At 52.7% G+C, this 26,785-nt stretch overlaps 2 protein-coding genes and 1 long non-coding RNA gene across 4 annotated transcripts; 2 read left to right on the top strand and 1 right to left on the bottom strand.

Moving 5' to 3' along the window:
* The first annotated feature begins 14,262 nt into the window (after positions 1 to 14,262).
* On the top strand, positions 14,263 to 17,434 carry LOC129044319 (uncharacterized). Its single transcript, XR_008504652.2, has 3 exons — positions 14,263 to 14,866; positions 16,387 to 16,470; positions 17,005 to 17,434. It is a non-coding gene; the product is annotated as an uncharacterized LOC129044319 (long non-coding RNA).
* Positions 16,034 to 20,116, bottom strand: MRPS2 (mitochondrial ribosomal protein S2). 2 transcript variants are annotated; one of them, XM_054502152.2, is made up of 4 exons: positions 19,939 to 20,116; positions 19,590 to 19,715; positions 18,741 to 18,870; positions 16,034 to 17,164 (listed from the first exon to the last, which is right to left on the bottom strand). In XM_054502152.2, exons 1-4 carry the CDS (start codon positions 19,979 to 19,981, stop codon positions 16,573 to 16,575), a joined length of 891 nt encoding a protein of 296 aa, XP_054358127.1. In that variant the 5' UTR covers positions 19,982 to 20,116; the 3' UTR covers positions 16,034 to 16,572. The 2 variants fall into 2 exon arrangements, with proteins under 2 accessions (XP_054358127.1, XP_054358129.1); XM_054502154.2 differs by lacking the exon at positions 19,590 to 19,715 and having other exon boundaries at positions 19,939 to 20,033.
* A 428-nt stretch (positions 20,117 to 20,544) lies between these two features.
* On the top strand, positions 20,545 to 25,467 carry PIERCE1 (piercer of microtubule wall 1). The gene is made up of 3 exons (XM_054502155.2): positions 20,545 to 20,983; positions 22,027 to 22,105; positions 25,033 to 25,467. Exons 1-3 carry the CDS (start codon positions 20,841 to 20,843, stop codon positions 25,219 to 25,221), a joined length of 411 nt encoding a protein of 136 aa, XP_054358130.1. The 5' UTR covers positions 20,545 to 20,840; the 3' UTR covers positions 25,222 to 25,467.
* Positions 25,468 to 26,785: the final 1,318 nt, after the last annotated feature.

Here is a 26,785-nt window from a genome sequence, read left to right as displayed (position 1 = left end):
CTGAGAAACCCTCCCTGACACATCCCAGGGCTGTAACTTCGTATAACTTAGTGGAGCACTGTGGGCATAGGAAGGCAAGAGGACATTGACACAGCCTCGAGAGCAGAAGCTGAGACAAGCCGTCCTCGGAAAAGATGACTTTATCTGTGACATCCTCCGCATCACTGCAGAGCAGAAGCCTGGGACCCGGGGCAGAGCCTACGAAACACTGCTAGACAGAGAACAGTGACAACAAGATGGAGGAGAAAGGCAGAAATGCAGAGACACAATATCCTCACCTTGAAATGAGCAAGGCCAGGTTCCAAATTACCCAAGGAAACACCACACCAAGAAAGGCGGGCTAAAAATGAGCAATTGGTACAGGAATTTACACCAGCTAAGGAAAGTCTGATATACACTTTAAAACTGCAGGAGTATGATCAATATGCCTAGTGATTTAAAAATATATAAAGTATAAAATTAGAACTGGCCAGAATATAAGAAACAAGGAGAGATGAAATAGAAATAATTACAAATCTTGAAGATGAATAATAAAGTGAATAAAAAACTCAATAGACAGGTTAAATTCCAGACTTGACATAGTAGAAAAGAGACTTAGTGTCATGGAAGACAGTACTAACAAAATCAATGAAGACAGAAAAATTAGAAAGAGAAATTGAGGTGTTACAGATAGATTCAGTTTCCAGCCTGGAGCTAGTAATAAAATGAGTGGAGGAAACCAACCAGAGTGCAGCAGCAGTGAAAACACAACACACACACACATACACACACATGCACACACACGTACACACACATGCACACACATGCACATGTGCACACATACAAATGCACACACCCATACACATGCGCATACACACATGCACACACACATGCAGACATACACACATGCACACACCAGTCATACATACATGCACACATGCACACATACATGCATGCACACTCACACACGTACACACATGCACACACATGCACAAAGTTAACACACATGGAGAATAGATCAGGAGGTTCCAATATAAACAGAATAGGAGTTCTGAAAGAAAAACATTTTCTAAAATGGCAACAAAGCAACAGAATAGCTCAGAATTCTTCAGAATTGAAAAGACATGAAGATGAGATCCCAGATCTAAATTACCAACGAATGATAAAAATTGAGAAATCCACTCCTAGAATATTACAGTGAAGTGCAGATCATCCAGGAAAGGAGAAAAAAAGTCAAAACGACCAGAAAGAAGAGCCACACTATGTACCAAAAAAGCAGACGTGGGCTGACGGCAGACTTCTCAATAGCAACACTACCTTCCAGAAGATAATGGAGTGACATCTTTAACAGACCCAGGGGAAATCACATTTACGTTTGAATGTTATTCTCAGCACAACTTTCATAGAATATTGAAGGCAAAATAAAGACATTTCGGACATTAAAAAACAACTGAGGCCCAGTGTGGTGGCTCACGCCTGTAATACCAGCACTTTGGGAAGCCAAGGTGAGGTCGGGAGTTCGAGACCAGCCTGATCAACATGGTGAAACCCCATCTTGACTAAAAATACAAAAATTAGCCAGGCATGGTGGCATGCACCTGTAATCCCAGCTACTCAGGAGGCGAAGGCAGGAGAATTGCTTGAACCTGGGAGGCAGAGGTTGCATTGAACTGAGATCACGCCACTGCACTCCAGCCTGGGCAACAGAGCAAGACTCCATCTTGAAAAAATAATAATAATAAAAATTAAACAACAACAACAACTGACAGCGTCTACCACTCACTGGTCTCCATCAAAGGAAGTTTGAAAGGGAGAATTTTAGCAAGTCTATAGCAGACCGAGGTCGGGGGGTAACTGATGTCAGCAAAGAAAACTACCTGCTGGCTGTACAAACACGAATGGTGCAGACTTTGATGGTGGGGGAAAGGTTCTGTTTTAGTGGATATTTAAAGAGTGCTAAATGCACACAAAACACACTTGTGCCCACATGCATGGGTTCATATGAACAAAAAGATGCACATTAAGCACAGGAGAATAGTGATGTATGGAGAGGGAAGTGGAAAGGGGTAGGCAGGGATAATAAATTTTCAAAATACATAAAGAAGACTGTTAGACAAAAGCATGATTTATTTTTTCATCAGTATAGATGAAAAGGCGGCCAACATGAAAACAGTTAAAAGCACAATCACAAGAAGATGAATGTTCATGAATTTGAAGGCATACTGCATCGAAATGCAGGAAGCCAAAACAGACTGAAGAACAAAGGGGTCAAACCCACAGTTGGAACGGGAGATGTCAGTACTTCTCCATTAGAAACAGAGGGCGAGGGTTTTAAAAGTTCACACCAATGTTGGAGCTTTGGAACCAACGTTGTAAAGTATACAAAGACACTGCCTCAAAAGCTAAACAATTTTATTGTTATAATTGTTACAATGAACAATTTTAGTTGCTAATTCTTATTAAATACACATGGAATAGTTTTAAAATAGGCCACAGCAGGCAATATGGGGAACTTCACAGAACCAACACAGCAGAGCCTGCCCTTTGTAGCTACAAGGCAATAAAATAGAATCAACAATGAACAGAGTGTTACATCAAGAGAAATATAAACTTCAAATCTACAGCCTTAAACGCATCTATAATACAATAAAGACGTCAGGACAGAAGTCCGCTCTCTGTGAAAAGTTCTCGGTCATGAAAATGCATGAATGCCCAGCCAGCGCTGCGCTCCTTCATCAGGACAGAAGTCCTCTCTCTCTGTGTGAAAAGTTCTCGGTCATGAACACGCTCGTATGTCCCGGCCAGCTCTGCGCTCCTTCATCAGGACAGAAGTCCTCACTCTGTGAAAAGTTCTCGGTAATGAACACACAGAAATGCCCGGCCAGCTCTGCGCTCCTTCACCAGGTCAGAAGTCCTCTGTCTGTGTGAAAAGTTCTCGGTCATGAACATTCACGAATGCCCCGTCCAGCTCTGCACTCCTTCGTCAGGACAGATGTGCTCTCTGTGTGAAAAGTGCTCGGTGATGAACGCGCACGAATGCCCCGTCCAGCTCTGTGCTCCTTCGTCAGGATAGAAGTCTTCTCTCTGTGAAAAGTTTTCAGTCATGAACACGCACGAATGCCCGGCCAGCTCTGTGCTCCTTCGTCAGGACAGAAGTCCTCTCTGTGTGAAAAGTTGTTAGTCAAGAACACGCACGTGTGCTCCGGCCAGCTTTGCTCTCCTTCGTCAGGACAGAAGTCCTCTCTCTGTGTGTGAAAAGTTCTCGGTCATGAACACGCACGAATGCCCCGGCCAGCTCTGCAGTCCTTTGATGGTCACCTCGCAAAGGAGAACTGATCAGAGCTGCTGCTTACGGTGTGACGCCCGTGGCAGCATCACCACACGCACATCGTGATGGTGGCCGTGTGTGTCACTCAGCCCCAACCGCTGATGAGAAATGAACCTGAACCTCATGTCAGCAGGAAGGCTGAGTTATCTTTCCATTCTCTTCATGAAAAATTATTTTCATAGGAAGCAATAATCAAGGGGTAGCAGCCAAGAGATATAGAAAAAATCAGTTTTATAGAGGTAGGCCTGGGAGTAACTAATCAAATCTTTTTTTCTTCCATTTGATGATGTTTATTGAACCTATTAGCTTTTTCATGTGTGAGCCTTGTGATTTTTTATCACTTCAAATAAATATTTATTTTCATATCTAACTTGGATTCATATTGCTATTATTATTTAAAGTAACCCCTAAATTTTACATATATTTTAAGCCCCACAAAATCCATCTACTCCTGGCTATATCTGTGAGTTTAATTTCCTTTTAAAATAATCTGAATATATACCAATGAGATTTTCTAAAGCTGGGCATGGGTGATGGGTGTTTTCTATCCTAATGCTGGGCATTAGGATTCTATCCTAATGCTGGGCATGGGGGATGGGTGTTTTTGTTCTCGGCTTGTTCTCTAGGTGCTGAAATAGTCAGGATTAGGACAGCGGACCATGGAGAAAGTGCCCGGATGTGCTGGTACCCGCAACTCAGGAGAAACGGAGGCAGCGTGAATTACACGTTCTTTTATTTGGGTTCTTGCTGCTCCCACGTTACTGTCACAATATTTTCTGTGGAGTTGAAAAGCAAATGCCTCAAGGCAAGCACAGAGGGTGCAGGGGTTGGGGTGTCTCGAGGGTGGGGCTGTGGGCAGGGCCTGGACTCCCCGCACTGCGGCTCCTTCTCTGTCCCCGGGGTTCCGTCGTCCTCGGTGGCCTGCAGGGCCTCTGTCCACTTCCAGGCCACCGACTAGGCTACAGAGAGACGGTGACAGTCAGGTTTCTCGGGTCCCCCAGGCTAGAGGAACACGTGAGCCTTTCAGCCACCCCGTTGACCACACATGAGACAAAGGCAGAGCGGCTGCCTGGTCACGGAGGATGAGCAGCCCCTTGTCCCGTCTCCTGGAGGCTGGTGCTCAAATGAGTAAACCCAGGGAGTCCTGAGGTTCTTCCTGCCCAGACACAACGCCCTAGTGAGGTCGCTTCCTGACACGCGTTTAAAGGATGCACACGTGTTATAAATCTTAGAAAGCTGGAAGAGGGGAGAAAATCACTCCAATCCCACCTCCCCAGTGACTCACTCGTGAGTTGGAACAGTTTCCTTCCTGTCTTTTTTCTAACAGAGCGTCTTGCGTGGATGCAGTGACAAAGATGTGTCACCTGCCTGTGACCGAAGGAACCCGCAGGAAGGACACCCAAGGGCCTTGTGGCATCTCTCCTGCACCCTGCACTTCCCCGGGGCCACTGCCAAGGGCAAGGCCAGCCGTGGCAGGCAGCAGCCCCTCTGCTGGGCACGGCGCCCGCCCCAAGGCCGAGGCTCCAAACTCGGCCCCCCACCGAGCATCCAGTTTCCTGAGTCCCCCTCCCAGGGCTCCGGGATTTGACCTCAAAGTTCCCGCCAGCCTGGGTCTGTGTGTTTTAGGCCTGTGTGGCCTTCCTTCTCCGTGCCTTGCATCCACCAAGCCGCTGCCATCCTTCAAAGCCCAGCCCAGTCCCACCTCCTCGGGGAGGAAGGGGCCCTGCCCGCCTGGCCTCCGGGGTGTCTTGGGCCAGGGCAGCCGCAGTGGTCCCTGCACGTCCCCGTCACACATGGGTGCCTGTCCTGAAGGAGCCCAGTCATCCTGACAGGCCTCGGCCCTCTCTGGCCATCCAGGGTCCCTCGCCCTCCTGGGCTGTGCTCAGCAGAGGCTCTTGGGGCTCAGCTGGGCTGAGCGGAGTCGCGGGTTGTGGAAGTGATGGGCTCTTGGCCATGGAGGCCCAGGGCGCGGCAGGGGGGCCCAGGGCGCATTCATGGAGGGGCTCCTTCCCAGGAAAGGTCGCGCTGTGTTTGTGTTCCGGCTCTTTCCTCCGCCTGAGTTCCTCCGAGGCCCTGGCTTATCTGAACACAGGACCCTGTGTGCCACAGCATGCACTGGTCACGGTGAATGTCACACAAACAAGAACGTGCCTGGAGGCAGCCTGGATCTGTCCTCCTGCCCATCAGCTGCCAAGGTGATGCTGTGGGCACCGCTGTCCCCATCTGCTTCCCCACTCATGGAGCTCCTCATGGGCTCAACACCCCCCTTCCAGAAGGCTGGTCCCTAGAGGAGAGTGGCAGGCAGTGCAGCCAGCATGGGGTCCATGAGCCAGGGGGTGCAAGAGGCCCTGTGACACGGGGAACACACTAAGCTCCTAGTCCAGCTCTTCTGGAGGACCAGACGCCCTCACTCTGCACCTGGGGAAGGAGTACACAGAGGGCTTGAGGCCAGCGCAGGAACTGCCCCTCAAATCTTACTCCGGGATTGGCACTTTTCTGGAAGACCCCAGGAATAAGGAGAAGGAAGGGCAGGCAGGAGGGAGGGAGGGAGTCCCAAGTCAGGTGCCACTGAGAGGGGGTGGCGTGACCCTGTCCAGGTCGTCTCCTGGGAAACTGAGGCCCAGCCAGGCAGAATCAGGTCTCCTGGCCCCAGATACCACCCGCTACTCAGGCGGCTGCTGCCTGGGAAGCTGAAGATGTCTGAGGTGGAGGTTTCAGAACACAAGCCACGTGGAGGGAGGCCATGTTCCCCGTCCTCCCACCTGCACACCTGCCCTCCCCCATTGGGCCCTAGGAAGCCCTCTCTGGGATGGGAGTGGATGCTAATGTTCTGTGCAGCTCTTTGGTTCGGTGACTCCTTTTTGGTGAAAGGGCTCAGAGATGGAGCTAAAGCCTGTACCAGCCTTGCATTCCCACAAAGGAGCTGTTACCCTCGTGCCCCTTCAATGGGAGAGGAAGGTGAGGCTGGAAATGGTGAGTAAGGGGCCGAGCTCGCTCAGAGGCTGGTATGACCCCAGGCTCACACCCGCCAGCAATGTTAAGAGGCACTGAGAGCTAAGAAGGGCTGAGGGTGCCACGCTGGGGGTGGACCAGGTCCGACCTGCCACCTCCTCTGAGACCCTCTCCTTCCCTACTGTGTTGGCATTTGAAGCCCACAGTTTCAGCGTCCATCACGGACCCCACCGCACATCCAAGCGCTATTGAGGACTTTAACTCCTGCTTTTGAATTTTCGGTGCTTCTGATTATTCATAGACTCAAAATCAGAAGAGGCTACTTGCCCTAAACAGAACATGGTATATTTGCATAGCAGCAATTTGTCTACAAAGTCACCCCCTCCAAAAAAACAAAACAAAACAAAAAAGAAACCTCCCTAGGGATTTTGACTGGGCTGCCATCAGGTGTGTAACTGATTTGGGGATAATTCCCCCATCCCTTTGCTTTCCATTACCCTGTGGCCCCCGCGTCCTTCAGGGCAGGTGGCCTTTGCCTTGTGAGCATCATGCCCTTTTGGGGGCATTTTCTGGGCATCTGGTAGGGCCGTAGGTGAGAATGGCCCCAGTGGTACTGGGCAGATGTGAGCACAGGGACAATGTTAGTGCAGGAAGTCAGGGGCCCGTCAGGGCTGTTGGTGGCTGACGCGGCATCCATTCCCCTCCCTGCATCCCCCCAACACACCGGCACCCTCATGGATGGTGACTGTGCTCCCCACTCCAGGGCTTGTCTGATTGATCTAACGGGGTGCCGTCCCTCTGGTCTGTAATTGCTCTGGAATGGGCCAGGGACCCCAGAGAAGAAACACACACAGGGCATCTGAGAACAGCAGCAGGGGCTCCAATTGGGATGAGCCAGCCCTGGGGACCTTGAGGAGAGAGGCAGGAAGCGCCCAGTTCTTGACGGCATCACGGAAGCCTGCCCCACGCCCGTACTCCAGCCACTTGGGCCACGCAGGGCCAGGCAGGCTCAGCGGTGTGAGACAAAGCACGGTGTCCGGTGTGGATGCCGCATGTGTTGAGCCAGCTGTGCTGTAGACAGGGCATTGTGGACAGGGCACAGCAGACAGGCAGGGGATGTGGGCACCGGGAGGGGGAGTCATGGCTGGTGTGAGCGCCCCTGGAGAGGGGGGTGCTGGGCAGCAAGAGGTCAGGGAGGCGTGGGGGCTTGGGACAGCCACCGGCCACGTCAGAGCAGCACTGCTGCTGATTCCCAGCAACACAAAATGAGGCCTCTTGGCAAAGTAACAGGGTGTATCTTTGAAATGGCAGTAGCTGACCTTTAAAACAGTGGCAAGCCGTGCCTGTCTCAAAACATTTAAATCCTCACCCCAAACCATTATGCAGCTCACTGCACCCATGGAAAGCCAACATCAATACCTGCGTGCACGCTGGCCTCCCTGGCTTGGCTGTTTTATGGGGAAATGGGTATCAATCACGCAGCTCACTGCACCCCCAGAAAGCCAACGTCAATACCTGCATGCACACTGGCCTCCCTGGCATGGCCTTTCTTTGAGGTCGCTGGCTCAAACCCCCCAGCACTGCCAGATGGGGAACCTGGCAAACCCAGGAACTCCAAGGCTCAGCTCAACAGCCACACCCTTCCATAGGCCAAAGGAAGCAAGAGCTTTCTCTTTCTCACTGTTCTCAGGGATTCATTGTCTTTGTTTCTGTTTTTTGTTTTGTTTTGTTTTGTTTTTGGGAAGGGGGCCATGTCACAGGTTACTATAGAAACAACCCCCAAACTAGATGGGTGACGAAGCTGTTGTTCCTCAGGGAGGCTCTTCGACTTGTACCAATTGCGGGGTCATTCTTTAGAAAACAGCTGTTTTTGCTCTGGGAACATTTCTAAGTTCTTTCTTCTTCCTTTGCCTCAGTTGGGGGCAGCATCGCTTCTGGATCACCTCTGATCACTTCCTTTTAACAGCTTTGTTGACATATACTGTACACATCATAATGCTCATCCACTGTACAATTCAACCACTCTTAGTACATCTGCAGGCCTGTGAAGCCACCAGCACAATCTGGCTTTGGAACGTTCCCACTACCCCAGAAAGGTCTCTCGTGCCCCTGAGCAATCAATTTCCAATCCCTTTCCCAGACCCTGACACAGGAATCCACTTGCTATCTCTAGAGACTTCTCTATTCTGAACATTTCACGTAAGTGGGATCATACATATGTGGCCTTTTGCGTCTGTTTCCCCCCACCCCGAGTGTACTGTCTTTTTTTTGTTTGTTAGCTTGAGACAGTCTCACTTTGTCGCCTAGGCTGGAGTGCAGTGGTGCGATCTCAGCTCACTGCAACCTCCAAGTGATTCTCCTGCCCCACCCAGCCTCCCGAGTAGCTGGGACTACAGGCATGCACCGCCACACCTGGCTAATTTTTGTATTTTTAGTAGAGACAGGGTTTTGCCATGTTGGCCAGTCTGGTCTCGAACTCTTGACCTCAGGTGATCGGCCCGCCTTGGCCCCCCAAAGTGCTGGGATTACAGGCATGAGCCACCGTGCCCGGCTGAGTATACTATCTTCAAGGTTCATCCCTGTTGCAGCGTGTGTCAGACCTTCATTCTTTTTCATGGGTGAATAGTGTTCCATTGTATGGACAGAACACATTTTGTTTATCCATTCACCAGTTGATAGACATTTTGGCTTTTTCCACTTTTTGGTTATTATGAGGAATGCTGCTGTGAGCATTCAGATACAATACATATGTTCTCCATTATCTTGGGTATGTGACTAGTCATTGAACTGGGGGTCATCAGCCACACTATGCTTAACCATTTAGAGAAATGCCGGATTGTTTTCCACGATGGCTGGCTGCACCATTTCACACTCCCACCAGCAACGTGCCAGGGTGTCAGTTTCTCCACATGGATGACAATACTTGTTATTGTCCTTTGTTTTTGACTAATGCCATTCTACGCGGTGTGAAGTGGTATCTCATTGTGGTTTGATCTGCATTTCCTGAATGACTCATGATGCTGAGTAGCTTCATGTGCTTACTGGTCACTCATCCATCTTCCTAAGTGAAAAGTAAATTCAGGGTGAATATGCTTCCTGGGTGAAAAGCATATTCAAATATATTTTACATTTTTTTTTCAGTTTGAGTTGTTTGTCATCCTGTTATTAGTTGTAAGAGTTCTATCAGATGTATAATTTACAAATATTTTCTTCCAGTCCTTGGCTTCTCTTTCATAATGGGTATTTCTTGAATCACAAAAGTTTTAAACTTTGATGAAATACTTTTTTTTTTATGGATTATGCTTTTGATGATGTGTCTAAAAACTCTGGCTAACTTAAAGTCCTGAAGATGTTCTATGTTTTCTTCTAGATGTTTTATAGTTTTGGCTCTAACATCTAGATTTATGACCCATTTTGAGTTAATTTTTTAGTATGAGGTACAGGCCTAAATAAATCTTTTTAATGAGGATATCCAACTATCCCAGCATCATTTGTTGAAAATACTACTCTTTCCCTATAGAACTGCCTTGGCACCTTTTCAAAATCAACTAACCATAAATGTCAGCGTTTATTACTGGACTCCAAACTTTAGTCCATTGATCTTTGTGCCCATCTTTATGCCAGGATGACACTGTCCTGATTGATGTCACTCTAGGAAGCTTTGAAGAGAGAAATGTAAGTCCTCCAACTTTATTCTTCTTTTGAAAAAGAGTTTTGGTGTCTCATATACATTTTAAGGTCAACTTGTCAATGTTTGGAAACAAGCAAATCCAACTGGGATTTTCTGAGTGATCGAGTTGAATCTGTACATCAGTTTGGGGATATCTGCCACCTTGACAATACCAAGTCTTCTAATACCATGGAGTATCTCTCCATTCATTTACAACATCCTCAATTTCTCTCAGCAGTGTTTTATATTTTATAGTTTTCAGTATGCAAGTCTTCATCTTTTGTTAAATTTGTTCTTTTTTTTTAAAAAAAAAAATGTTGTTCTTTTGAGGGATATTGTGATTGGAATTGTTTTCTTGGCTTAATTTATGGATTGCTTATTACTAGAAGGGAGAAACACAGTTGATATTTGAATATTGATCTGGAATCTTGTGGCCCTGCAGTACTCATTTATTGCAGTTCGTTGTTGATTCCTTAGGATTTTCGACACACAGGATTATGTTTTCTGTTAATAAAGGTCATTTTACTTCTTCCTTTCTAATTTTGAACTTTAATCTCTTCTTTAATTCTTTTTTTGTTTGTTTGTTTCTGGTTTTGGTGCTGTTGCTTGTTTGTTTTCATTTTTTTTGCCATACCATACTGGCTATAACTTTCATATACTCAGAGGGCCGTGCTGTTAAATGCATAAACATTTATAATTATTTTATCTTCCTGAATAATTAATGCTGTCTTCATTATGAAATTCCCCTCTTTATCTCTAGTTAAAGCTTTGTCTTAAAGTCTATTTTGTATGATATTAATATAACTCCTCCTGGCAGGGCCTGGTGGCTCATGCCTGTAATCCCAGCTACTTGGGAGGCTGAGGCAGGAGAATCACTTGAACTCGGGAGGCAGAGGTTGCAGTGAGTCGAGACTGTGCCACTGCACCCCAGCCTGGGCAACACGAGCAAAACTCCATTTCAAAACAAAACAAACAAACAAACAAACAAAAAATATTTATATATATATAAAACTACTCCCCATCTTATGGTTATGGTTTGCATGGTGTTTCTTTTCCCATTATTTTGCTTTCAACCTATTTGTGTTATGAATATGAAATGTTTCTGCTCTAGGCTCTAGAGAGCATAAAGTTGGATCTTGTTTCTCATCCACAGTGTCAGTATCTGCCTTTTGATTGAAGTATTTAATTCATTTACATTTAGCTCAGTTATTGCTATGGTTGGATTTATCTCTGCCATTTGGCTATCTGCTTCCAATATGTCTCATGTCTTTTCTCCTTTCCTGCTTCCTTTTGTGTCAAGTAGGTACTTCTTTGAATATTTTTTCTGCCCCTTCTCTTTCTCCTCTCCTTGAACTCTGATTATGTGAATATTAATATGTTGATTGTTTCCCACAGGTTCAAGGCACTGTTCCCTTCTCTTCCTTTATTATTAGTTTTTGCTGTCAGTCTTCAGATTGGGTCATTTTTACTGGTCTACCTTCAAAGTTCCCTGATTCTTTCCTCAGATCTGCTGTCAATCCCTTCCAGTGAATTTTCATTTCTATTATTAAACTTTTCAGCTCCAGAATAGCTATTCAGTTTTTTAATTAATGAGTATCTCCTTATGTATTTTCTCTAATGAGTCATTTTCATCATACTTTAATTCTTAACATGGCTTACTTTAATTCTTTTTATTTTGAATTCTGGCTTCCTAAGTGTTGTTCCTGGGTCACCATATCTTAGTGATCCGCCAACACCTGGTCAGAGGTGGTGCCCAAATGCCTTGAGCCCGTAAACCTTTCGCTTCTTGCCGGTGGGTCTGTGTGTGGGGTGGGGAATGCATTTGAAGTTCTGGCAGTTTACCAGTCTGCCCTGGATGTTCTTGTCTTCTGGGCCTCCTCCTGTCTCCTCTGAACATGTGTAAGGCCTCATATTTTAGCCAAGGATGAGTAGAGAGCTAGGACCCTCTCTGGTCTTTCCTGAGTGGACACAGCCCTGCACATGAGCAGAATCTTCTAGATCACCAGAGGCATGTGGCAGCTTATCAAGGCTCATGTGTCCGTCTTGTTGTTTCCTGATTCTCACTCAAGATTCCGGCTAAGGCGCCTTGGTTCTGGGAGAGCTGGGGTGACCATGCTGCTGCTGACTCACCCATGTCTCCTCAGCCCACCCGAGTCCACCTGCAGCTGGGGGAGCTGGTCTCCATCAGGCCACGGCATCTCCTGAAGTGCCTGCATGTGTCCTTCCTGAGGGCTCTCTTGGGCACCACGGGGACTTCCTCTCCTATACACTGCACCAGCCCGCAGAGCAAGGGCATTAATCTCCCAGGGATAACCCTCCACCCATGCGGACAGAGCCCATCCAGGTGGCGCCTGGACTCCCTGTGAGGCTGAGTGGGGTCCCCACTGCAGGGTTTGCTCAAGGTCACTCACCAGCTTCCCACCTCCAGGCCCACCTTCCCAGGTCCTCCCTCAGGCTTCCTGGGATCATCTGCAGCAAACAACATGTCCCCGAATCCCTGTCTGCTTTCAGAGACCCAAACTCTGCCAAGGTTCCACACTGGCTGTGACCGGAGCAGATGTCTCCACCTTCTGGATACAAGTGTCCTCATCTGTAAGATTTTCCTTGTGCTAAATCATGGAAATCTTTCAAGAAAATCCTGGCTTTAAACACCTTCAATAGAACAAAAGGCGTCCTGAACATTTGCCTCTGTGCCTCTCCACATTCTGTTCCTTATTTCCACACTGTTTAATCGGTGTGTACACACTGTTGTGGGTTCAGGGAGGTCTGGGAGGGCAGCTTCATGTTTGTTGATTGAATGAGCCCCAACCAGCTCCTTCCCAGATATCTGAGTGGCCCTTGGGCTCTTCAGCCCTCTCCAGAGTGTCTTGCTCTGCTATACCTAGGATGGGAACCTTCCACATGGAACCTGGAACGTTCTCTACAGGTGGGAAAACTGCTTTGCACATACAAGTGAGGCCTAGGGCAGACAGCTTCTCCATGGAGGGGAGAGGAAAATCATAAATAAGAACACCACAGCCCGGGCAGCCCATTCCCCAGGGCCAGGCGTGAGCAGAGCGCTTTCCACGGCCCTTCCCACCCAGGCTTGACAGCAGCCTCACGAGGTCCTCTTAGCTCCCAGTTCTCACACAAACCAACCGAGGCTTAGAGGGGTGAAGTGGCATTGCCAAGACCCACAGTCGGTGGGTGTGGGAGCTAGGAGCCCCTGTGCGGTGGAGCAGGACATGCTCGCCTGTGGAACAGCAGATCCAGCATCTGTGGGGTGGGGGCAAACCTTCCACATGTGCCCAGAAAAGCAGGAACGAGGAATGGTCACTGCTCTGCCTCCAGGTGACGCTCTAGCTTCTCCGTGCAGCCTGCGTGGGGACTCCCACCCTGCGGGTCTCATCCGGGAACAGGGCTGACTCATTTTCACTCTGGGGTGAGCCAAAGGGAGGACGGCCCAAACATACGAACAGGAACGAAACGCAGTCGTTCATCGCCATCATATGAATTGGAGAAGTCCAGGAAGAATTTCTGGGCTATTCCTATAGGAACATGAAAGGTCACTTTGCACCTGGCCAAGCTGGGGCCGGATGGTGGTGGGGTGAGGGCGGAAGGAGGCCTAGGGTGCTGGGATTGGGACTTGGGGGCCGCTGGAGAGGCAGAACCCTGGGAGGACCCTGGGAGCCACCTGGTGGCATCTGGGCAGGAGGCCTTCCCAGCCATCCAGGGGCCCTGGCTGTGGAGACCTCCCCTGCACACTTGCACTCCCAGCCAGTGTTGGTGTCGAGGAGCCCCTGTCCCTCACTTGGGGAGAGAGTGGGGGTCGCCCCCTTGGCCAGTCTCCTGCGTGGAGCTCTGCAGAGACAGCGACCTAGGAACATCAGAGCCCGGCCCGGCCCTTGTCACTTCTGCCCACGTGACCTTCCACTCCCCGGATCAGGCACACAGCCGTGTCTGTGCAGACCTCCAGCCAGGATGACATGAGATCCATCTCAAGGGCTGGGGCCCACATCAGCAGAGGGCATCACCTGGCCCAGCTGGCCTCGATCTTCATGGGCCCCTAGGCTCCTGCCCCAACACCCTGCTCTTGCCCAGGGCAGGCTCTCCCCTCTTGTCCCCTCCCCCCACACACCCAGGGAGGGGTGCGGAGGATCAGAGTGGAAGCCTAGCCTGTGCTGACCTCGGGGCTGCCCTGAGCTCCTCCAGGCAAATGGGGATCTTCCGGGCCTCAGGGGTGGGAGTGGCCCAGCCTCAGCGGGGCTGGAAAGGCTCCTTGGCCCTCCCCACCCCACCCTGCCCTGAGCCGGCTCTGCCAGGCCCGTCCTCTGGTGGCTGCCTCTGGTCTTCCCCACCGTCTGGGACACCAGCTGGTCCAGGCACAGCCTTACCACAATCCAGAGAAGGCCACCTCTAATGGGGCCTGCAGGCATTGTGTCCACGGGAGGAAAGGGCTGGGGGGCCCCTCTCCCCACTGCTGGGGCAGCTCCCTTGCCCTTCCCCAGCCTCAGGCACTCTCATCATCTCCTTTGGCCTCTTCTGGGGGCTCTTGGGGTTCATCTCCAGGGTGGAAAACTTGGAGGGCCCCTCCTGGCAGAGTCAAGGATGGGGTCAGGGAGACCCCATCCCCTCAACCCTCAACCTTTGTTTCACCCACAGCCCCTCTGAATCCTGGGAGCTGGCTCTTTCCACTTCCGGAGGGGGCCCTCAGGCCCACCCTGGCTGTCCCAGCGTGGCCCCTGCGGCTTCCGCGCTGCACCCTTCCCGTCCCTCCCTGCTCCTCATGGTCACTAGTGCCTGCTTATCCACTGGGTCATCCCCTCGGCCAGGGCCCCTCCTGCCCTGGAAGCCCAGCAAGCGCCCACTCGTAGCTCCTCAGCGGGTCCTCGCCGGCCTGTGCCGGGTGCAGGGGCCAGTGGGAGGACAGCAGGAGCCCGGCAGGCCATCAGCACAAGGTAAGGGGGACCGGTCGGGACCCAGGGAGCCTGCCCAGGCCTGCCAGCCCCCATCATTCTTACAAGGCTCCTCGGGTTAGCCACAGCACTGCCTGGGCTGCTCCCCTCCACCCAGCCTCAAAATTAATGCCCCAGAAGAGACCGCCCCGTCCCTCCTGTGTGTTTGTGCCCCACTGTGTCTCCTGAGGTCCAACCCCTAGAGCTGCCTGCAACGCCCTCCCTAATGGCTTAGCAGGGAAGGGCCTGGCCTGGATCCAAGCTACAAAGGCCTCTCCCAGGGAAGGCCCAGTCACAACTCCAGGGGCACCTCCTGGAAGCCCCTCAATCAGTGCCCAGTGTTTGATACTGCTGTCTCATCTCCAGGGTCCTGGCTCCCCGCAGCTGGCCTCCCCAGCATGGTGGGACAGGAGACCCAGCTCAGGGTGTCACACCCTGAGAGGGATTCTAGGGGGAGCCTTGGAGGGGCCCTCACTTCACCTGCCTTTATACACGTGCATCTTCAGACTTCGGCTTTGCAAATTAAAGCCATGCTGGCCTGAGACCAACCTGAAGCTCAGCTCCCTGTCCCGCCCAGATCACAAACCTGTGACACCCCCGGGGACCCCTACCATGAACCCCTCACCAGCCTAACCCTGAAGGGACAGGGATGGGCGCTGGACTCCGGCCTCCCATTGCCCTGTGCTGCTCCTGCAGGGCGGGCCTCACCCTACCCAGGGCACCAGACTCCACAGGGCCCTGCTGCCCAGACTCTGCCCAGAGACGGCTCCTTGGGCGGTCAGGTGCATGGGGGGCTATGTCCTAAGCAGCTCGGGATGGGGCCGGGAGGAGGCCGCAGCTTGTCCCAGGAACACTGCTGTATCCCCACAGGTGAGGGGTGTTAAGTGTCCCTGTCAGCAAGTGCCCGTCTTTCCTGAAATTGGGTCCACACCAAGCCTGTCCTGTTCTGCTGAATGAGGCTGGCCGGGCTGTGGGCTTGTCACGAGCTCCACTGCTGAAGACGGTGCCCTCTAGTGGCAGCTGGCACCTCTGCTGACCTCATTCATGCCCCTCACACACACAGTGCCCGTCCCATCTCTCATCACTGGGGCCCCAGTGCGTGCCTGAAGAAAAGCCACACCACATGGATGAAAGCAAACCCACTCGAGGCAGAGCCCCAAACTCCAAGTCTCATTTTGCCCAAATCCAAGTTTTATTTTTGCTGGAATCAGGTCATCTGGCCTGGCTGTCCCACCAACCCAGCTGGGAGCCTCTGAGTGGCCTGCCAGCAGCATCTCAGTACAAAACAGCCCCCTGGAACCAGGTAGCCAAGGAAGCGGCCCACCTAAAAGGCATTTAGACTGAGAAGAAAAACTGCACCTTCCTGACAAAGGTCAGGGGTCAGGGTGAAGGGAGGGCTGCTGGGATCACAGGGACAGCAGCATCTTCCAGCAGCTCGGCCACACCAGCCATTGAGGTCCTAACTGCAGCCAAGGGGGCCGTTCTGCACACGTCGCTCACCCTCTGTGCTCTGTTCCCCACAGAGCAAATGCACATGGCAACGTTGGTCTGCTCAGCCACTGGTTCTGAGGTGGAACGGTGGATGTCTGCACTGTGACATCAGCTGAGTAAGTAACAAGGACTGAGGATGCCGCTGACCCAGGGCTGGGGAAGGGGACTCCCAGCTCAGACAGGCTTGGCTGTGGTTTGCTTTGGGAGGAGAGTGAACATCACAGGGAACGGCTCATGTCAGCCCCAGGAGGGTGAGCTGGCCCCTGGCCCCCGGGCTCCTTCTGGCCCTGCAGGCGATAGAGAGCCTCAACCTGCCGCCGCTTCTCCTTGGCCCGGGTGATGGCCGTCTGGAAGAGCCTGCAGTAGAGGTGCACGGCCAGCGGGGAGTCGTCGTTGCCGGGTACAGGGTAGGTGATGAGGCAGGGGTTGCAGTTGGTGTCCACGATGCCCACTGTGGGGATGTTCATCTTGGCTGCGTCTCTCACGGCCACGTGCGGCTCAAAGATGTTGTTGAGCGTGTGCAGGAAGATGATGAGGTCCGGCAGGCGGACCGTGGGGCCAAAGAGGAGGCGCGCGTTGGTCAGCATGCCGCCCTTGAAGTAGCGAGTGTGGGCGTACTCGCCACAGTCACGGGCCGTGTTCTCAATCAGGTATGAGAACTGCCGGTTGCGGCTTATAAACAAGATGATGCCCTTGCGGTAGGCCATGTGGGCAGTGAAGTTCAAGGCCAGCTGGAGGTGCACGGCTGTCTGTTCCAGGTCGATGATGTCGTGGTCCAGGCGGCTCCCAAAGATGTACGGCTCCATAAACCTGCCAGAGACCCCCCCAAGGCAAGGGGGAAGAGAGTTCACGGGGCCATCGCCACTGGCCCCTTGCAGGAACACAGACGCCCACCAGGGACTCCCGGGCTCCTCTGTGGGGGCACTATGGGCTGGGGAAGCACAATTTGCAACGCTCCCCGTGTGGATGAACAGCAGTGCAGACCCATCCAGGCCACCCCTCTGCACGCCTCGTCTCGTGGCTTAACCCCTCCAACCCTCTACGTCTTCCTGAAGGAATCCTAATGGAACTGACCCCATATGGATGTGTGGACATCCAACATGACGCCAAAAGGACATTCTGCCCTGTGCAGCTCACAGGGCAGCCCCCTCCATCACTCTCCTCTTCCCGAGGCTTTGTGGACAAGGCCCCTCTGGGGTTGGACTTAGCGGGGTGCTCTGGGCCAAAAGCATTAAGGGATCAGGGCAGGAGTGGCCAAGCATGGGTGGGGAACCCTGATCCAAGGCACTGGACCACTGCTGGCCTGGGCTGAGAAGAGCGGGGCATGGGAGACACCCCTGCCTCTCGGTGCATGACAGGCGAGTCATCCACATTCGCGGTTCCCAGGTCCTCACCTCCAGTCTACTCTCAATGGGTTCTGTCCCTTCCTCTCAAGCAATCCTGCCCATCAAGGCACTGGCGACCTCCATCTTGCCAAGGTCACACCCTTGAATTCACTTCTCAGCAGCATCAACAGAGAACCACATCTCCCCTACCCCCGGCTGTCCCTCTTCACCGACTCCAAACACTGGAGCGCCCAGGGCTCCACCTTGGACCTCCTTTTCTGATGCTCTGGAAACACCTGCCAGCCCCCGATGCTGATGGCTCCCTGGGCCCAGGCTCATCCCCCCTGGTAACCGTGTGACCTCTCCACTGGGGCAGCAAGGGGTTCATACCTGGTAGGAACCAAGCTTGTGATGTCCCTCAGGTCTCCCCTGGTTTTCACCATCTCAGTAACCAGTACCAGGCTCCACCCAAAGAGCAGGTATTTGATCCCTTCAGCCCCAGCCACCTTCCACCCCAGCCCAAGGCCCACTGGCTCTGCCCCGCTGCCTCATGTCCACCTGCTGCTCCAGCTCTTCTGCTACTGCGATTTAAGCCCCACCACCTTCACCCTGGATGCTCACACCAACTTCCTCCCTGGCCTGCCACCTGCCGCCTCCCATCCCCTCTCCCGGCAGCAGTCAAAATGACCATGTGCGAATACAGGACCAGTCATTCCTCCTCCCCACAGCCCGGAAGGCCCAGCCCGATCCGGGCGGGACAACCTTACAGGTTCTGCCCTCAGCCTTTCCATTTCTGAACCCGTGGAGTCCTGCATCCCCCAGCAGGCCTGCCCTATCAAGGGCTGTGAGCGCCACGCCAAGGCACACAAGAGCCCCTGCCAAGCTTAGGAATAAACTGCTACTTCTCTGTGGGGCTCTGTGTTCCCATGTGGAGGAGGATGGGGCTGTCATCACCTAAAACTGACACAGGCCAGTTCAAAAGTGGCCCTAGAACCAGCGCAGGTCCCAGGTCCCAAGCCCTCCTGGGAACCGCCCCAGGCTCAGATGGGGGTGTTACCTACCTGTGCCGACAGCCAGCTTTGTGTCCCAGATGCACTCGGGCATCGAAGAGGCTTCTCACGGAAAACAGTTCCTTGACATTGAAGAAGTCAGAGTGCTTGAGGGGCTCATTCAGAATCTTGTCGTTGAAATCTACGGCAGGGAGGAGGAGCGACGCTGCGTCTCCCACCGGTGGCAGCAGAGACAGGCAGAGCGCAGTTCCCGCCCACCCCTGCTCCCAAGTGCCTTCTGTGACACCGCGGTGGGGAGCCGGGAGCCCAGCAGCTCCAGGAAAGACCTGGAAGCACAGGGACCTTTTCAGGAAACAGAGGGCTGGAGCCAGGTTCTGATCCCGACCTTGCTCCTGGGTGAGCCTGGTCGAACCTGGTCAATCCCGTCCCTTGGTCTTACTTGGAAGACAGAGGAGAAAAAGAGAGGGGCCCAGAGGGTTTCTCAGGTCTTTCTGGCACCTCCCCGCCTTGTGGTCTCAGGTGGCCAGCCAGAAAGTCCCCATCAGGAGTCCAGCAAGGTGGGCAGACTCCAAGCCCGGTGCCCCCAGGTCACTTGGACCCGCCTGGGCGAGCTCGGGGCTCCGGGCCTCGGTGGTCCAGTGACACCCCCTAGGGAGCGAAGCCTGTGCTAACCACTGGCCTGCCCGCTCCCTCTCACCCTATCCACGGTGAGGCGGTGGCCTCAGCCCGCTGTACTACATCCGGCAGGACCGAGCGGCGGCCAGCACGGGAGTGAGAGGGGCCCGGCGGAGCGCGCAGTTGCGACCGCGTGCAGCGCCCAGGCCCCTCCAGGGTTCGCATCCCCCGCGGCTGCCGGCCTCTCCTCGTTCCCACCCGACTCGGCTGGGCGCCCAGTGTTACCGGGGCCGTCCTCGGACTCGAGGATCACAGGGGCCGTCGCGCTTCCAAGCGTCCTGCGGCTCGGCCGAGCAGGTCCGGGGATCGCCTTCCCGAGGAAGCCCAGCCAGCGCGACGGGGCCCGGGCACCTGGGGGGAAGCAGACAGAGGTCCGGGCGCCGCGTCCCGGATGCACCACGCCCGCCCCCCACCGCATCCCCAACGGGCCCCTCCGCGTCCCCGCGCCCTCTCCGAGTCCCCTCAGTGCTCGCCCCGGGTACCCTCCGCGTCCCCATCGCTCCCTCGGGTCCCCGCGCCCCCTCCGCATCCTCCTCGCATCCTCCTCCCCAGGGTCCCGCAAGCGCGCGCTCACCCGCGCCGAGTATTCGGGGCAGCGCGGCCGGGGATGTCGCCATGGCTGGGACGCGGAGCAGAGCGAGGCCTCCCTCCAGGCCGGGCCGAGCGGCCTCCCCTTCCGCCGCCTTCCGCGCGGGGCCGCAGTGCCGCCTACAGGCCCGGAGGAGCCACAGTGCAGTCCCCAGGCGGCTGGGACCTCCCTGCGGGGGCGGGGCAGGCGAGGGGTCAGGGCCCGGGGTCCTGGGCTTGAGAGTCTCGGGCGGGGAACGGGGCCACGGTCCTTGCCCTGCAGCTCGCCCCGCCCTGCTAATGGGCCAGGCCAGCCCGGGAGGCCCCTGACCCTTGGGGGAGCCCGCTGGGCGATGGGGACCCTCGCCTCCCGCCAAGTGAGCTGTGCACCACGTCCTGCGCAACCTCTTGCTCTCCAAAACTGTTTGTAATATTTAAACGATATTTGGCTTAGGAGAATTTCATAAAGTTAGCAAGATCTCGGGTCTCAATTTAGACTCGGGGTGCTGGGGGGCATAGCATCCCTGGAGTACATTGGACAGCAAAAGTCCAATCGTTGCCTGCCGAGTGGACCTGCAGTGCTTAAACCCCCTCACCCGGCTGGCGGGGTCCCAGGCCCTGGGGTTTCTTTCGCCCGGGAGTCCACGCCCTGATGCTGGGGTGGCCAGGTCCCCCTGCGGGTGGCGGGGGGCCTGGGGCTGCCTCACACGACGGTCCCAGCAGGGAATCTCTCGCCGTCCGGACCTTCCCGGCCCTTGGGGACTCGCCCGACAGGTTCCGGACCCACCCGCAGAGGAACCCGGCCCATGCGCGGCGCCTTTAAGGCCCCTCCGCTCGCTCCCCAGTCACGTGACCTGGCCGTCGCTTGGCAACAGGACGCCGCCGAGTCCTGCTACTCCTCGAGGCGCAATGGCTGAGGAAAGCCCCAGAGCGTGCGCGGAGCCTGTGGCGCCCAAGGCCACGGCCCCGTCGGAGAGGACCAGCGACTACTACCGCGTGAGCGCGGACCTGCCGGGCAGGTTCAACAACCCGGGGTGGTTCCGGGGCTACAGGTAAGGAAGCTGGGGCGCGCCTGGTTCTGGCGTCCACTGCTCGATAGCCCCGTGTGTGAGAGACCCCGCAAGACCCCCAAAGTCCTAGCTACAGAAATTAAGAGGATCGAGTGGTCATCCGGGGCCCGCGCTGTCATCGCCCACCAGTGAGTGGCGAACGTGCTCCCTAGAGCCTCATACAAGGAAGTGGGGATAGGGGCAGTGGGGGGCAGGGCCGTGGGGGAAGAAAGCCCAGTTGTGGTCTCAGCTCCACTGTTTTGTCAGGTGAGTCTCCTCTCCTCTCTACCCTGAAACTCCGCTGCAGGGCGTGAGCACAGCAGCACCTCTACTGTCTTGCTGTAGACTCAGCCAGCTCTGAGCTGCCACAGGGCATTGCAGGCTAAGAAGTAGTAAGAAACTCAATTCCGGTAGGCAGGTGCAAACGTCTTGCGGTGCTCATCACACATTTGGTCCCTCAACAGTCCTCTAGGGCAGGGTCTGTTAGTATCCTCATTCTCCCATTGAGATGACTGGGATGTAGAAAGAACAACTTGGCCAAGATCTAGGAGTATAAAGTAAAGCTATGTTGTGGGCTTGCAGCCTCTCAGTAGCCTGTCCTACTGACAGGTAGGGGCAGTGGTACCAGTAGAAGCATAGCCTCAGCGAGGGTAGGGGCTCAGAGGCAGAGGGACCCTCTGGGTGGCAGGGTCTGGAGGCCAAGCCTCTGCTCCCGACAAGCTAAGTTACCCAGAAATTGCAGCATGTGCCGAGGCCCTGCCAGGGCTGGGGATCAGCACTTGCTGGCTGCCTGCTCTTTAGGGCTTTGGCCTGCCTTGGAAGAGCAGGGACAGTGGCGAGCAGAGGGGGCCCAGGAGGCCGGGCCATTCAGAACGGTCATCAGCCAGGTACTCCCAGAGGCTGCCTTTGAGGCTGCATCACCAGCCCGGGCACATTGCTCTTTCCATGGGGGCATTTCCAGTAGAGTGCCGTCAACCACATACAAGGCTGTGGCTTGTGCAGAATTAGATTAAATGAATGAAAATAGAGGGTTTCTCATCCACCAGGACCCAGAAGTCTGTCTCGGTGTACAGGACCAGTAACCAGGCTTACGGGAGCAGAGCCCCCACCGTGCACGAGATGCCCGTAAGTGGGATGCAAGACCTGGCATGGGGGGCGGGCAGGGGGTGGGCAGCCTCAAGAAGAGGCTAAAAACCTGGGGTTCTCAATAGGTCAACAATGAGACGGGGAGGGGTGCACCCAGGGAGGAGGCCAAAGTTCCAACATCACAAATGGGGTGGAGGGAGGTTCCCAAAATTGTTTTGGGAGAGGGTAGGATGGAACTAAATGAGTGAATAAATTTGGGAGTGGAGTGTTTTAAAAGAGGAGGATATAGACTTGCTGACATCACCCTGCCCCCATACACCCAACCACATGCACAGCAGTCACACACACGCACGCAACCATCTCCTGCAACTTACAGTGCTCAGTTCTGAGGCAAATAAATGAAGGGCTACTTTTTTTTTTGGAATTACACTTTATGAGATGTTAACGTGTGGCGTTAAGAGGCAGTACTGGCTGACGGCACAGCTTGTGGGTGGGCAAGTTGCACTGCTGGGCACAGGAGTCTGTGGGCCATTGGGGAAGCCAAACCCTTTTTGAGCTTGACCTCAGGCTCCAGGACGGCCCTCCTAGAACCTCCCCACACCAAACCCCATGAAGGTCCAGGTGAATGGACAGAGGGACTAGTGCGGTGTCTCCTGCACACCTGGGACACTGGGCCAGCCATTTTGGGGTGAGAATGTTGTGGACGTATTTTCGTTGTCAAAGCATTCATCATTGAAAAGGTCTGGTGAGTGCTTATTTAGTTGTGTTGCGTGACTGAGCTCTTGTGAGAAGATTACTTACCTAAAAATGCTGGAGCATTTGAGAGTCACTCTCCCATAATTAGATGACCCTGAGTTTTCCCTGGGTATCAGGTATTTCTATGAAAAAGACCAGACACAGCTGGGGGCGGTGGCTCACACCTGTAATCCCAGCACTTTGGGAGGCTGAGGTGAGAGGATCACTTGAGGCTAGGAGTTCAAGACCAGCCTGGGCAACGTAATGAGACCCCCATCCCTATAAAAATAAAATAAAATAATTAGCTGGGTGTGGTGGCATGCACCTGTAGTCCCAGCTATTCAGGAGGCTGAGGTGGGAGGACTGCTTGAGCCCTGGGTGACACAGCCAGACCCTGTCACCAAAGCAAACAAACAAAAACCAGAAAAAAACAAACAAACAAACAAACAAAAAAAAACAAAAAAAACAAGCCAGCACACTCACTAACATGGGTCCAGATGTTTCAGGTTTTATAAAAGGCCATGAAAAAATGTTCCTATTGTAAATGGTAGGAGCCTTCAGGCCACTGATATGAGCAGGCAGTGAGGTAGGAGGCATGAGGTACTCTTGACACATTTCCAAGGAGGTTTTCCTCCTTCTTATCCACCTGCCCCATCTGGAGTCTCTTTTCCAGTTTCGTGACCAAGGGTGGATGCCGGAGAAGCTGTTTACCTCCCATGTGGGAACAGAAGATAAATGCTTTGCATTAAAAAGTGCACTGAAAGGCTGGGCACGGTGGCTCACGCCTGTAATCCCAGCACTTTGGGAGGCCGAGGCGGGAGGATCACCTGAGGTCAGGAGTTTGAGACCAGCCTGGGCAACATGGCGAAACCCCGTCTCTACTAAAAATACAAAAATTAGCCAGGCATAGTGGTGGGCGCCTGTAATCCCAGCTACTTGGGAGGCTGAGGCAGGAGAATCGCTTGAACCCAGAGGCGGAGGTTGCAGTGAGCTGAGATGGCACCATTGCATGCTGGCTTGGGCGACTAGAGCAAAAACTCCATCTCAAAAAAAAAAAAAAAACGCACTGAGGGGAATTCCTCTCCATGAGACCGCACGGGTGGATCCCTGTGACGATACATTTGTCCCACCCATAGAATGTAGACTTTAGTTACTAATAGAGTATCAACACTGGCTCCACCATAACAAGTGTGCCACACGAGTTCCACATGCTAAGGACAGGGGAAACTGTGTTTGCTGAGGGAGGTAATTTGGGAACTCTCTGTACTTCCTGTTTAATTTTTCTATAGATCTAAAACTTCTCAAAAACAAAGAAAAGTTTTCTCTTTGCACTTGTTTCTTGCCAAGGAGATGAAACATCAGGTGATGTGCGTGACACAGGATCCTCTAAGGACAGGTCACCCGTATAGGGTAAAAAAATTTGGCAGAGGTCCAGACCACTCGCTTCAGGAATGTCACAGTCACCTAATGATGCTGTCTTGCTAGAATAACTCCTACCACTGGGTGCCTGCCCACACAAGTGGCCTCAGCACACCCCTTTTCACTCTTGTTGCCCAGGCAGGACTGCAATGGCGCTATCTCGGCTCACTGCAAGCTCCGCCTCCCGGGTTCAAGCAATTCTCCTGCCTCAGCCTCCCGAGTAGCTGGGATTACAGGCACCCACCATCACGACCGGCTAATATTTTTGTATTTTTAGTAGAGATGGCATTTCACTATGTTGGCCAGGCTGGTCTCGAACTCCTGACCTCAGGCGATCCACCTGCCTCAGCCTCCCAGAGTGCTGGGATTACAGGCATGAGCCACTGCACCCAGCCCCAGTTAAGGCTGAAACCCACTGACATGGATATCATTTCTATTCCATAGAAGAGAAAACCGAAGTTCAGAGAGGGCTGGCAGCTTTCCCAGAGTAGCACAGTGAGGAAAAGCAGACCTGGGGGTGACTCCAGGCCTGACCCCCAAGGCGATGCTCACAGCCACATCCTGAGGTAGAGATGGCACACAGGTGGCCCCACAGCTCATCCTTCTATCCTTAGAACAGTGCAAGGGGCAGTGTTAACAGCAAGTGCCAGGCATCGGGCATGGATTAGGATGGTCTGGGGTGAGCCAGGCCATCCTACCCACTCTGGCTTCTCTGCATTTTCTTATGAATTCTTATTTTTCTTTCAAAAATATTCAACGGATTGCTCAAGAGTATTATACGTCATTAATCCGTGTTCCTTTATCTCTTATAGAAAGTATTTTATCCAAATTCGAATAAATTTTCCCAACAACTTGCAGCGGGTGGAATGTTCCGGAACAATACTCTCAATGTTTACCTGGAGAAAAGCATTGTGACTGGCCCTGATAACTGCATCACCTCCTGTGACCGGCTCAACTTCCACCCCAGTTACAACATCAACAGGCCATCCATCTGCGATTGAGGGGCTGGAAACCCCCTTTAGGAGTCCTCTGACCCCAGGGCCTCCTGGAAAATCATCGTCCCTCATCACCCACAGTCGCCCGATTGTGATGGCGCAGACTGCGCTGCCTTCCCTGAAAATATTATTCATCCGCGGAGTAAGAAAATTTGCAAACGGGGCTGTGAAGTCCTGCTATTTCACATCTAATAAGTACATGGGAAAGATGCTAATGGTTGACTTTGCATTAAAAACGTTGTCACATCCTGAGCTTCTGTCTCGTCTGACATTTGTCATGGTAGAGTGGGGCTGTGGGCTCCTGGGGCCCAAGTCCTGGCCTGAGCATCAGGAGCGCTGGCGGCTAACGCCACTCGTGTCTTTATTTGGGAGCCATGTTACACACAAAACCAGTTAGGGAGCAGATCTCCCGTCCTAAAGCACCCAGCACCCTGGCTGTGATCCGCATAAACACTGCGGGGTTCCCATGAGGGCATGAGATGCCCCACTGGGGTGTGGGCGAGGGCCAGGCGCTGGGCAGGAGGAGGAGCAGACACCTCGTCAGCCAAGTCGAGGCTGAACAGGCAGGAGGGGCCGTTACTGTGTGAGATTACTCGAGGAGCATATGGGGTTGCAGGTGAACCTCCTCTACCATGTTTGTGTGCTTCATGCTCCAGCAACGGGCAGGGGCAGGGGCAGAGATAACGTTGGTGAATGCCCTTCATTGTGGAAGGGGGTGATGCAGACATGGACATTCTCTATGTTTATTTTAAAATTCCAATAAAAAGTAAAAAAAAGGCAGGGGATTACTTGTATTTTGCTAAGGGGGGTAATAACTACATTAAGTGGATTTTTATCTCTATGTAGTCATAAATCCATGTTTACTATGAGCTACAGGGTCTTCAATAAAAAAACATTTTGTCTATGACATGGATTTTTTTTCCTTCTATGAGAGCAAGATGTGTTCATTATAGGAAATTTAGAAAGTACTGAAACTAGAAAAAAGAAACTCCTCTTACACACCATCAATAATATCTTGTTTATAGATTCTTACCTGCAGGGATTCTACTCACGAATTAGGGAAGAAGTTAAACATCATGATGGGTTATTTCTTCATATAAACGTTTTATTATTAATACACAAAAGTAAACATTTTGGCAACAGTCTTAATGTCCAATTTGGGATGGAAATGCTTTCCAGAGAAAATCAATATATTTAATTAAAAAGTATACAAAATTGGCCCTGAAGCCAGGATCTATGTAATATCTTTCTTCTGAGCTAAAAAAACCAGCAGAGACTCCAGGCATCAAACTGAAAATGTTCTTGCAGTTATTCCTTAAAAATACCAGAAATACCAGTAACCCCTCTGTGTTTAGCTTCTATTGAAATAAAAAAAAATATGTCTTATCAATCAGGTTTCTCAACACGCTGAAAAGAATGCATTCCTGGCTGGGCATGGTGGGTGGCTCACACCTGTAATCTCAGCACTTTGGGAAGCTGAGGCGGGCAGATCACTTGAGGTCAGGTGTTCCAGACCATCCTGACCAACATGGTGAAACCCTGTCTCTACTAAAAATACAAAAATTAGCCA

Source organism: Pongo pygmaeus, chromosome 13, assembly GCF_028885625.2.
Source record: "Pongo pygmaeus isolate AG05252 chromosome 13, NHGRI_mPonPyg2-v2.0_pri, whole genome shotgun sequence".
NCBI lineage: Eukaryota > Metazoa > Chordata > Mammalia > Primates > Hominidae > Pongo > Pongo pygmaeus.
The sequence above is the reverse complement of the archived record's forward strand: the minus strand, read 5'-3'. Positions and strand labels throughout refer to the sequence as shown.

Bases quoted from the DNA above. Each gene is read 5' to 3' on its own strand.
- PIERCE1 (XM_054502155.2), top strand. From the start codon at position 20,841: ATGGCTGAGGAAAGCCCCAGAGCGTGCGCGGAGCCTGTGGCGCCCAAG. The intron at 20,984-22,026 runs GTAAGGAAGCTG...CTCATCCACCAG, and splicing joins GGGTGGTTCCGGGGCTACAG to GACCCAGAAGTCTGTCTCGG. The intron at 22,106-25,032 runs GTAAGTGGGATG...TATCTCTTATAG, and splicing joins CCACCGTGCACGAGATGCCC to AAAGTATTTTATCCAAATTC.
- MRPS2 (XM_054502152.2), bottom strand. From the start codon at position 19,981: ATGGCGACATCCCCGGCCGCGCTGCCCCGAATACTCGGCGCGG. The intron at 19,716-19,938 runs GTGAGCGCGCGC...GCTTCCCCCCAG, and splicing joins GCCCCGAATACTCGGCGCGG to GTGCCCGGGCCCCGTCGCGC. The intron at 17,165-18,740 runs GTAGGTAACACC...GGTCTCTGGCAG, and splicing joins AAAGCTGGCTGTCGGCACAG to GTTTATGGAGCCGTACATCT.